Raw genomic sequence first — 13,041 nt, forward strand, 5'->3', positions numbered from 1 at the left:
TTTTAATGCGACGTGAATCTTAAATCTCTACAATCTTAAAATCTCTCTATAATACTATGTGACTTGGAAGTTATATACATACATGTTCATATTGTATTTTGTAAATTTTCTTTCAACCATTTATTACTGCGCTATTCTACCTTATACATTGTATATTACACGTGTTACTATTCCGATATCAAGTGATTTATTTATAACAATTGGGTATCAGTTTTCATCTTCTCTTTCCACAGTCTGTTAATCCTAACACTTGTTGCGAATTAATTTATCAAGCATTTTGACACGAATGTCGTAGAAGGTGGTTAGACTGTTTCATAATTAATATCAACTTGTTGATTTTCAAACGAATATATGTATATCGGTATACATAGGTTAAGGAGTTGAATTATTTTGAGAAAAACATAATGATAAATGAATGCGACTAAAGCAGCTGTGCAGTAGCAATTAAGTTGTATAATATAAATATACTCCGGACGATTAATCGATATGTCCATAATTTATGGAAGATTTCGTCGTGTGTTTGTTTTATTTTCATTATTTTCTAAGAGTTGTCTGTATTCTATCTCAATTTTTATAGCGACTACAAAAAAAAATGTTACGAAATAAACAGATTTATTATCAGCATTTATTTTATTTGTTACTATTTACGTTTCTACTTCTTACAGACATTAAATGTAAATAATTACAAAATAATTAAGCCAAAAACAATTATTTATTTATCCTATTTAATTGCAATTCAAATTATGACATTTAATTTATCATTGAACAATAGAAAAATTATCTTTGCTTGCATTTTGATTAGGATTGGAATTAATTACATATGCGTTTAAAAGATAAAATTAAGGTTTATACGTTAAGTTAGATAGGACAGTCGTCTGATCTTTATTCGAGAAACAGAATCTCTAATAAATTAGCTTAAACAATATTCTTATTAGTCCAGTTACAATACGGTTATGACAATTTCTATTTTACATTATATGTATTTTATAGTAATGCTCGGTTGTTTTATTCGAAATCACCGTTTGTATCACTCTGCAAATGAAAATAATGTAATTAATTATGCATAATAATACGTAGAGTCCTGTTTTATAGCTATGTAGAATTTTATATATCATAGAGGTTCATGATAGCGAATCAATTCACCAGAAACTTGAACAACTCTACGTTCTGTGGTTTACTACCATGTTGATTGTCCTCGTTATTCGATATCAATAATATCTCAGGAATTTCCCTCCTTTCGCCGTTGGTATTTCCAGTTATATCTTGCATGTTGTTGGTTTGTTTCCTTTTTCCCAGATTCATGTCTTCGTTATTATTTTGATCCCTGTGAACGTTAACGCAATCAGATAAATCAAGGCGAAAGAACTTTCGAGTAATAGATAAGCAATTATAGTGTCTTATAACATGAATAATTGTAATTTACACTACTTACCGGTAATCTACGACTTATATGTATATTACAATTATCATAATCATGATTAACATATCGAAAGTAACTAGTGTAAGGAGATTTTCGATGAAACTATTTGTCTATTTTCATCTCTTTCAGTTGAAAATTTGTGTATCACGCTAGCGATAAATATTTCCAATATTCATCGCATAAGATACAAGCTAGCCGAATTAGAAGAAGATACTCTAAAATTTATAGTAACTGAACTCAAAATATCACAGGTCACTTGTGATTCAAAATCGTCATTTGGAAGTTAAGAATTAAAGTGCCAGTACTCTTCTTCGTGTACTAAATCGTTACGGTTATATGTCTACCTTTACGTATATTTTCCTTACCGACTGGGTCCATCGCTAATAAGTTGCGCGTTAAACGCATCACTATCCCAACTCTCTGGAAAACTAGTTTTTAGTTTGAGAAGTCTGTCCCATCTTGCTTTGTATTTATTAGGTATCGATGGTCGATCAATCAAACGGGAAAGTATGAATTGTTCTTTTGTAAGCGACGGTATCTCTTGTTGTATTTCGTTCGATGTTTTTGACGGTACTAAATATGCACTGCTATGCCCTCCGCTTCGTTTCCCATGACCTGTAATCACGAAAAAAGAAAGTTAAATAGCGTGGCAATACGTTCAAGCAATATATTAAATTACTATTTAGTTGGAATTGGTAAATAATTAATAAAAAATCGTAGACAGGCAAAAGGGTCTTATCACTTTAGACAATAAACGACGTTATAAAAAGTTATACATATTTTGCTTCGTGGAAATCGTTGTATTAAGAACGCAGAAGGAAGCTCGTTTACTTCCTAAATTGAAATGTAAATTTTATTCATCTGTCTGATGAATTTGTGTAAAATACGGTTTCTATGGAACGAAATCGTGATGCTACTTCGTAAATTCGTATATTGTCAGAAATATCAAAAGACTAGCGAAGACTTTATTCTAATGAAAATGTGCTTGTAGTTAAATAAAGATGAGCGAAGACGTACCTCCCCAACACGAATGTCCATACTCTAAACAAGATCCTGTAACAAATATTTTATGATTAATTTATGATGCAGAGCGTCTTTCGATTATGCTTATATCCGTAGATCAAGTTTTTATATTAAGTTCGTGAAACGTCATTGTTTGTTATATTAAGAAAATCATGTGTCGTTTTCGGGACCAAAAGGTGAATTTCTTTCGTACAAGGTTCTATGCGTTATTAAAGACACTTCTGTATCTCAAATAGAATTTTGTCGAAATTGAAAAATTTTGTCACAGCGTATTTCGTATTCGAAGTTAAAGATGCATACACATAAATACATGTAATAATAAGATATATTTAAAAACGCAACAAACACGTCAAGGTTTCGTTAATTGCGTAGAATTGATTAGTTATTCGCCAGATGGATGAAGCAAGCGCAAAAGGAATACAAGTAGTTTCGATGAAATTTATGGAAACCAACTAACTATGCGTATATATTGCGTACGTGTAGTAAACGTACGATACGATGTACGATATAATAAGATAATCTTTATCTCGTATTTCATTCCGAACGATAATCTTAGGTGGGCGATTCGATCTCATTAGGATATTCTAAATTAACGTTAGAATAGCGCGAGTGTAGCGATGGTATCTACAGGATGAACTGGGTTAATTAAAAATTCAACAGCGCGTCTGAGTAGCTTCTATATGTACGGAAATGAAAAGCCTCAGAGATATGATTCGACTCTATTGAAAATGTGACATGCGAATGAATCTATATTCTTAAACATCAATAAAATCGCCGTGTGCATAATATTTTATCTTTCTGCGCATACTTTGATGGAACTTTTTTTACTTCGATTTATAACTTGCAGGTACTAACGAGATAATTAATGGACTCGTGTATAATAATGTATCGTATGAAGCGATACTTGGTTCACGTTAAGTAATTAATAAAAGATTATAATATCACGAAACCGTTGCCCTTAAGCATTTATCGTGAAAAAGGAGCGCAGGAAAAGAACGAAAAAAGAGAAATAAGAACGTAATAGCGTGGTATTTATAAGAAAATAATTACGATAAGGTAACTGGTTACCAGAATTTGACGATGAAGTAACTATACAAAGATGTAGCATAAAAAACTAATTAATTCAACATAGTTCCTTATTAAGCACACGAGGCGAAAAGCATTTTACGCATAGAAAAGAATTTTCTTCTTTCTTTCTTATTCACAATAACCTACATTCGTTTCAACTTCCATCGCAGGTATTTCCATCTCACAATTCCCGAAAGGATGAAAAGGTGAGGTTACAAAGGACTAAATAGTTTGAACACCAAGTACAACTCCAAGTAAACGCACTAAAAGTTATTCTTAAATATCAATTTTAATAGAACGACAACTTAGAAGAAAAGTACTTAATGATGCAGATTTTTAATGTAAATCATAAGAACGTCCACACGGAACCTTAGGAAATCATGTACTTTTCTTTCGTGTTTCTAATGTCGAACATTTTCGATTCCTTCGCGCGTCTCTACGATGTAATAATACCTTAAACACGTTCCCATAATATATTAGTATAAATCACAACAGTATCGTAACAAATTGAAACGTGTTTAAATTCATCCAACATTTTCGAATGATAAATTCATTATTCATAGCCTACGGAAGATAATATCGTAAAAGTTCCGTGTATAATAACAATTTCCCAATGGTAACAAAACGTCCTCTGGTATATGTCTCTAGCGTGCCTTTAACGAACCTCTGTTTTATTATTTTAAACGCGTGTTGCCGACTATTGCGTTCAGTACGATGGATATCGTACTATTTTATTAAGTTGGTATTTCTAATATTACGAATTTTAATTAAGATCAAATAATTTTACATCAATAAAAACAACGATTATGGCCCAACTTGTACATTTGGAAAAGAACACGGCTCAAATATTTGGCATTATCTCTCGACTATATTCGAATACAAAAATTCGGGTGTCGTCGGCGTGTCAACCTTAACCGCTGTAAATGCTCTGACTTCATTTTCCAGTAAGCATTTATTTTTTATATTTATTTTTTTATATCTTTATTTTTTATCCTCAAAACATCTTTTCATAAAAATGAACAAATTCGGTAAAAAATAGTTTACGATTGAATATTAATAAATTAAAAAACCGTATCTACTATAGATAGTGGATCTCTATTTTTTAATCTAAATTTTACTTGAAAATTACGAGAGTATTATAATTATATTAAAAAGTATTGGAACAGAAGGACAATAGAAATAAAAGGCCGATAATAAAACGGAAGAACAAAGGAATAAATTCTATTTCAATTCGCACACCCATTGAGATTCAATATTTACTCAAAAATATTGAATCGGTGAAAAATTCATAATCTCCTACACCGCGACAATTTGATTCCTGATTTTTAAACGATAACATATTCAACGAGTAACGAATCAAGCCCAGAATATATAATTGACGTACCAATACCGACCTAATGAAACACATATGTAGCTACATGAGACACACGGATTGAACTCGATATTATACGAAATACATTGAACTGACACAATGTGTAATTCGAATACATGTGCGGAAGAAGGTCGCGAGCGATAACATCCATTTCCATATCTAGTTGCATCGGCCAGCTGACAAAGGCAGCAATTGGTTTTCACGTTTCACCGTTCACAAACGGATCATCGTCGTTTCTTTTCTTTCTCGTGCACTTTCTTACCGTCTTTGCACCGGGGATGTACATCTCTCGCAGGCAGAAACGATACACATTCCCTTTATTCTATCAAAGATATTGTGTAAAAAGATATTAGAACGCGCACAGGACATATTGCAAAAGAAAAATCAATCAGCCTGGTTTCGCTCTCTGCTAAAACCAATTTGCCAGGTGTATTCTGCAAACTTTTTCAAGATTTCGTTGATACGTTGTTTCAATTTTGCCTAACAAGTTTTAACATCCGACCACGTCTTCGAAGTATATATTTCAAAATTAAGGGAATATCGCTTTTCGGTGTTCGGATTATGTCGGTCGTTATCCGTATTACACGCGACTACAGCGACCTACGACTCTACACCATCGACTTTGCATTAACCTACCACGCAAGCAATTTAAACACCATATTCACAGGTTATATATTTAAAAGCACTGGCAATCCTAAATGTTAACGTGACGCAAACGCCTTTTCTATGTACTGTTCTGATATATTTTGTATTTCATATTTCATACAGTTATTTGCGCAAATCTTATCGAAGAGCGTTATGTAAATGTTAAGACGTAGTTAAACGTTAATTCGTGAAATTGAACTCGCGGTTCTCCATTAGGAAATGGGCACGAAAATACTACCGGTAATAAATTTTCAAGAGATATTACTGGAAATAATCCAACAGAAATAACACTTGAAACAAATAGGAAAGTAATAGGAGATGGATAAATGGATTTCGCATGAGTCGAGAGATACCTACGTAAAAGTTTGTTGGACGGATGCGAAAAGCCATGTTGCTACTTCAAAGGACCAAAGAGGGATTCATTTTCGAAAAATGTATATCGTTCATTGCAACGTATAGGGAATCTTGTACGATAATCGAAAACAATTGAAAACTCAAGATTTAATCTTTTGATCAGTTAGCTGTTGCGACTTCCTTGAAAATGAAATGTGTCGCAAATAGTAAGCAATGACGAGTATACTCGTCAAACGTAGAGAGTATGTGTGGCTGTTATAACGTAGAATTAAGTTGCAACGAAATGACTGTTTTATTTTTTAATTTTACTTTACTTTACAGAAGATTATGTCCAACAGTTCTTCTTATTTCGTTCCGCAAAGTATCGGGTATCTACTGGAATATCGATCAACAAACTCGCGAGGCAACAAAACCTCGGCTCCCGAGGATTAGCTGCAACAGGTTACCACCACGAAACTGTTGGAACGCGTGAAGTTGTTAATCTTATAACCTGTAAATGCGGATTTTCTCTATATATAATTAAAATTTAACGCGGCCCGATGGAAACGAGGATCGCTAAACTACAGATGATCCCATTATCGAAGTTGCACCAACTTTGTTATTATTGTTCGTGTCAGATCTTCTTAAGCCATCCTTTCTCTTGTACGTACGTTTTGCATTTAATAACAGTCTTTTCTCTCGACTGGAACTTTCAATCACGATTAATAATATTCAGGAACTTGTACAAAGCGTCCCACATTCATTTTCGTTATTTATGTTTTTCGACATTGAAATAAGCTCACAGTACAAAATCCTTGGTCTTTTTTCGAATTACGATGACAATATTTACGGACTACAAGCACGATAACAATTACATTTCCTGTTATTTTCTTTTTTTATATATATATAAAGAAGAAATTTTAAGCAAAACACTCTCAATTCTGCATTACTAAAAAAAAAAAGCAAAAAAGAAAATAAAATAGAAATATACTTTACAAAAGTCTGTTTTATTATTAGCGTATGTTGATAATCGACTTCTACTCATCAACGTAAGCATCGATTGTCTGTAAACACTTGTCGTAACGAGGTGTCAATTTACGCTTCAAAAATTTACGTTCAATTTCCCCCGAGTATTTCGAAGTTGCTTTGTTGATGTTGAAGCTGCGAAGTCGTTATTTGTGCTAAAATATTTTCCAGCTACATCATTTTATACTAATCGTTAGCCAGAAGCACGGACATTTCATCAAACTCTCTATGAATTGTTCACTGGTTATGATTCTTTGATCATCAAAATTGGACGTATTTTTTGTGCGGTGTTCCATATTTAACATACCGTAATATACGACTGACTGATGCAAACGAGTGGGAGAACGTACTTCGCATTAATAGCCACGATTTATCCGGGTAGCTCGGAACTTAATTATCGACTAACTTAGGTTTAATCCATTGTATTTCGGTGGTAAATTCTACGAACTCGCGAAGAAACAAAGTTGGAAAAAGAAAAAGTATCTCAATTGCCAAGCAAGTTAATTAAAACGGAAGTATAATTAAACGTAGTGGCAAGGAATGATTTTAAAAGACGAATAACAAGCCGTATAATAATTCCAATGTAAATTGAACTGGAATTTTCAGATAAAAGTTGAAGGAGTCCCGCTAGATTATTTTAATAACGTGCAATCAAAATTGTACTTCGTACTTACTGAAATATGTAGTTCAATATTGAATTGTTAAAAGTACGATCCCGTATTATCACCAACTACAGAGGTGCATTCATTAAGTCAATTAATTAATCCTGTGATATTAAATATCGAACAGTAAAACCTACAAATTAAATTTGTTGCTTTACAGAAAAATATGGCAGCTTCTTAAAGATCCGTATAATAAGCGATGAATATCGTGCAAAACCTACGTAGTAAACGTTACAGTCGTAATTATACGTGATCGAAAAATCGTCTTGTTTAACTCGTAGAATGTAAACAGTTTATTTGTCGCATGCGTAAATCGATAACCATAATTAAAAAATTTCAGTTTGTTTGCACGTGAATCGATATCATAATTAAACGTATATTTATAAACGCAGAAAACGTGTGATTCTTCGTCTCAAATAATTTCTACGTCGAGCCAAATATAAAACATGAAACAACGAACAGCTAACGTATTTCACAACGTCATTCATCGTCAGGATTCTGGATGATCTACGAACGCTACCCCGAAAATAGGTCATTATTATGAAGTTTGTAATTAACGTAATTGTCTATTTACGAGTGTTCTGTAATATATACAAGATTTTTAGCAACGTGTTAAGCATAAATAAATTTGAAAAATGAAAATAAAAAATTCGAGGAAAAAAAATCGTTACCGATAGTAGCAAAGAAATTATGTTATCTCACAGAGGAACATCATTATCCCTGCGAGAATCCAATTTTGTCATATGTGTCTCTTTTTCGTTTATAAATATAAAACATTCACGAATGTGAAATATAAACTGACCTACATTTTTAAATATTCCAGGCATGTCTTGTATTACGTTTTTATTTCTTAGTATAATTCTTGTTTCATTATTTATCAAGCTGGCATATTCTCAGAATGATTTGTTTATCGCGTTCGACGTATAGTTAAAACTCTTACCGCACTATCACTTGTAGATAGGAAATTACATTTCACACTGAAACAAACGAATTTATGACCTCGTTAATTAAAACGTCCTTCCTTTATACAAATACTGTAGCTACGGTATTATGAATAACGCATTTTGCTAAGCAAAAACGAATAAAACTTTGTTAATTGATTGGTGACGTGACTCTTATTATTGTAAGCAGACGGTATCGGATAAACATATCCTCGAAAATCGAAAAAAACGGTATGTTTAATCGAAGAATCAAAGACTAGAAAAACCGCTTGAGAGAAGATCGAGAATCATATAACTTTTTCATTTGTACGTCTTGTTTTTCCTTCACGGATCAAAGTGTTAGTTTGTTTTCATAATTTTTTGGTAAAACTTGTGCAATCCATGGCGTGTTTAATAAGCTTACACCAGAGGAAAGGCAAGACTGGGGTGTGCCTTTCGTTCTTGTAATTACTTCCTACGTCGGAAATAGCATTAATTGCGAGAACTTTTTCTGTTGAATGTTTCATTTCGATATAATGTTAGCGAGCACTAGACGAAGTTTTTTTTTTATCGTGTCACATAGTGCGATCTTTGCAATTTCATCGCAGAGATCTTGGTGATCTTTTCGCGTGTACCAACAATCGTTTAAATAAAATATTTCGTTGTCGTAAACATTCCACAGACTTTGAACAAATTTTTAACGCGCGTTAAAGATACACGGATTTCCTTCGTCGCTGCACGGAACATTTTGAAGCGCGTTAACAAAAGCCAGAAGTCGTGTACTTACAATCTTAAGTCCTTTAGCTTTGAAAAGGAGTGACATTTCAAAATGACGAAGTGGCTCTTAATGATCACGAGCGATCAATCGATACCAATCATCATCAAAGTTTGTTCACGCTAGTCTCTGACCGTTGGGAAGCCTCTCTGACTGTTTTATCGTAGCAACGAAACAGTGAAGTGCAATAAACTCGAATCGTTATTACTTATTCCAGTGTTATTCTTGTAATAAACCGAGTAAATTGCACTAATCGTTTACAGACGATATTCAAAATTATATTTTGTTTCGGGTGACGAAGTAAAATACGTTATTGACATTTGCTCGAATTGAAAATGTTTCAGTTTCTGTTTCTACCACACGAGTCATACGAAACTATGGATTTTCTGTAAAATTAATAATTTAAAAGATCATTGTATCAAGCATTTCAAACATATTGACATATTCCTAAAGTCAATCTCGAAATATAATAAATTTCTTAAAATATTATACGCAAATGATTAAAAGCTTCGAAGGGCCCCATTGCCAATAGAAAATTTACAACATTTTTCGACAGCGTCATTTAATCTAAAATTTCAACGCCATCGTGTCTCGCGATGATGCTCAACGAAGGTCAGGTTTGATTTTGATCTGTTTAAAACGTAATTCAGCATAGCTTTTAAAATAATAAGGCACAGCGTTAAAAATACAGTTGGCGATTTATAAACTTAATTCCTTGGATTACTATAATACGACGTAACTATGTTTTCTCATATATATCTATAGTACGTACTTCTGTTCCATGTGTTCTGTCACTTTCTCAAGCGCCGTCATAAGAAAACGCTTCTAACATATGAAAACAGTTTACAGCTATACGTATTTTTAAATATAATGCCATTTATCTTACGATTATCAACGTCAGAGAAAAGCTACTAAAACAAGTACGTAACAACGAAAAATGGATTTAAAAAATATGAAAAGTCAGCGATACTTTCGAAACAGTCGAATTTGTGTTCAAATATCGATATCCTGCTTGTTCGTATGCACGTAAACATCTAATGTTTCGAATTCGATTAAAATAAAAGGTACCTATCCTCGATTGTGATCTTCTGCAATAAGTTTTTTTCCGATATAGCAAAAAAAAAAAAAAAAAAAACAGAAAGTTTAATTACTTGAACGAAAAATAGCCGGTAATAAGGACTATAATCTTTTGTTCAAGCCCTCCATCTGTCCTGCGTCATCTCGCCGGTAGTAACTTATTCCCCGAGGAATAAGACAATATTAAGGAATCAAATTGAATGTCTGATAATTTTAGACAATGAATATTAACTATGATATTTGCTATAGTATTAACTATAAACGAATACACGATCGAAAAATGTGATACATATAGAGGTGTATACATACCTGCTGCATAGCCCGCGAAACAAAAGATTATCATGAAGGTCCAAGTGCGTATAAGAACCGCCACTGAGTTTTCGGAACCGATCGCCATGTGACCAATGGTGTTCTACATTAGCGATAAAGAAACAGGTAATTAAATGTTATGTAGATTTATAATGTATATACGAAGAAGCTCAAGATACCAGGAACCGTGCCGTATGTTTTCGCTTTTGTTGTTTGTTCGTTCATCGTTTCGTGTAAATTGAAAGATAATAGAAACTATTCTGTACATTTTCAGCAACGACAAATGTCATCTTATGTGCATAATAGAAGTTATATACGTATTTCCAATTTAGAAAAAATCGTTTCGTGTAATCTGATTCGAGGACAGAAAGAAAAGATGACTGAAAAAAATAAAAGCTTGAAATTGTTTAATACGTAAATTTTTAATTAATTTGATAAAATTTTTTTGATTAAAATCGTCCGCGTTAAAACAATGTGTAAAATATTAATAACAATTTGTTGGTTATATCTGATAAAAATTTAAAATTAACTTTGGAGGAACAATTCGACACGTCTCTTTAAAAAAAGTCAACGAAATTAATTAAATATAAATAAAACTTATGATGCACGTTACTATCAGTTCGCGAGATTTTCTATTCATCACTTTTCTTCCAATTCCTCCGTTTCTCACTCTCCGAAATTAACTCTCTCCGCTTGGAAAACACAAAAGATGAAAATTATTTAAATAATCAAGCACTTGTTTGTATCCCGTTTGATTCAAAGGTCGTTCAAACGTAAGCGAAAACAAAAGATCAATTAAAACGTTCGGAAGAAAATGCGACACAAATGACAAAATCTTGAATTGAAATTTTCAGAAAACTGACAATACAATTGAACTCCGATACAGAAATCCGTGTAATTTATCGTACGATAAACGTGTTACTATACGTCGTGATAAGTGTTTGAAAGAGTATAACGAAACGATATTATTTATCGTTTCCCGTACTTATCTCGATTTTTAAAAAAGAAAAGAGAAACTACACTTGTACCACTTTTCCACTGCGTCCCTCCTCCTCGATCGACAGAAAAACAACTTTTCCCAAACCGATTCCCCGTTTATCACCCCTTTTGTTACTCATGTATATGTATGTATTGCCAGTCTTTTCACCTTCGATTCGGAAACGGAAAAGACAGGAAATCCGACGGGAAACGTGCTTCCAAGAAACCGGTCCGCTCGCACAGGTTCACCAAAATGACCGAATGTTTGATCCGTGCAGGATCCCGATCGAAGAGCTCGCCGAGTTAACTCGAAGCCAGCAGGTCGTACGATGAGGGCTTTTATACACGGTGTGTGGCATCACGGTGGAGCATGGTGGTGCATGGTGGAGGGGTTAACTCACCGCGCGCCTTCGAAGCGCGCACCTGCGTTGGCGGATAGGGATGTTCTTTCCTCCGGGATCAGCCACTACCGCCGTGTGTATACGTACGTAAGAATTACGGATTCGTGTATTCTAAATTACGTGGCAACCCTGTTACTCCAATAGGGGAAATCAAATATTTCGCGAGTCGATGCAATGACGAAGAAGATAAGAAATGCGGAATACAATGGCTTGGACCGATTTTACGGATTATGCGTTAATACGTTTATCGACGAACGAACTATGTTAACGCATCATTTTTCATATACGCAAGCGAATGTTTATTTTTGGATTATCGTACAAGATGTATTTTTTAAATTTCCTGATTTTATCCTACGTCCCATGTTCGCGCCCGTATCACGCTACTCCCCGCATCGGAGACGTACACGATGGATGCGTTAGTCTTGAGTTTAGTTAAGTTTAAGTCGCGCGAAGATTATCTCGTAAGAGCTTACCGGTCACTCAACATTTTAATTAAGCGCGAAATTTTTAGGAGCTTACGGCAAACTGTTGTTGCGTTCTACAGAATAAAATGAAAGTGTAGTAAGAAACAGTAAACAAAAAGGGCACGTGTACGTATTACAGCTTGTATCGGTAGTCCGGAATATATGTTATTTTACGTTCAAATAAAACGACCGTTTGGCCTTCTTCCTCATTTATGTAATTTCTGGCGAAAAGGTTAAACAAGAGGACAGGGCTTGATATATATGTTTAAGAAGATTCAATAATTTCTTTGCTCTAAGAAATATCTTTACCGTTGTTTTATTTACTTAAAACTAGAAAATCGTGTTTCGTTATTTTCGGTATTGCTTAAACGTTTGATTCTCTGGTTTCAAGCACCATTTTTGCACGACGAAACGTCTTGGATCGAATAGAAACAAGAATTTCCTGCGTTATGGAAGCGTGAAGTGATGGTAGGTAGGGCATGGACGAGTATAAGCAGTGTTTCATTAAAATTGAAGCATTCGTTCCTGATTAAAGGTCTTCAATGATCGTACACGAAGATGGATATTT

The 13,041-nt window shown here is 33.7% G+C and overlaps 1 protein-coding gene across 1 annotated transcript; it reads right to left on the reverse strand.

Moving 5' to 3' along the window:
• Positions 1–858: 858 nt before the first annotated feature.
• LOC117232782 lies at positions 859–11,951 on the reverse strand. The gene is made up of 6 exons (XM_033492422.1): positions 11,778–11,951; positions 10,631–10,733; positions 2,438–2,473; positions 1,786–2,035; positions 1,144–1,324; positions 859–1,032 (listed from the first exon to the last, which is right to left on the reverse strand). Exons 2-6 carry the CDS (start codon positions 10,716–10,718, stop codon positions 1,006–1,008), a joined length of 582 nt encoding a protein of 193 aa, XP_033348313.1. The 5' UTR covers positions 10,719–10,733; positions 11,778–11,951; the 3' UTR covers positions 859–1,005.
• Between the last annotated feature and the right edge of the window lie 1,090 nt (positions 11,952–13,041).

Source organism: Bombus vosnesenskii, unplaced genomic scaffold (assembly GCF_011952255.1).
Source record: "Bombus vosnesenskii isolate JDL3184/JDL3185 unplaced genomic scaffold, Bvos_JDL3184-5_v1.1 scf7180000013293, whole genome shotgun sequence".
NCBI classification, from domain to species: domain Eukaryota; kingdom Metazoa; phylum Arthropoda; class Insecta; order Hymenoptera; family Apidae; genus Bombus; species Bombus vosnesenskii.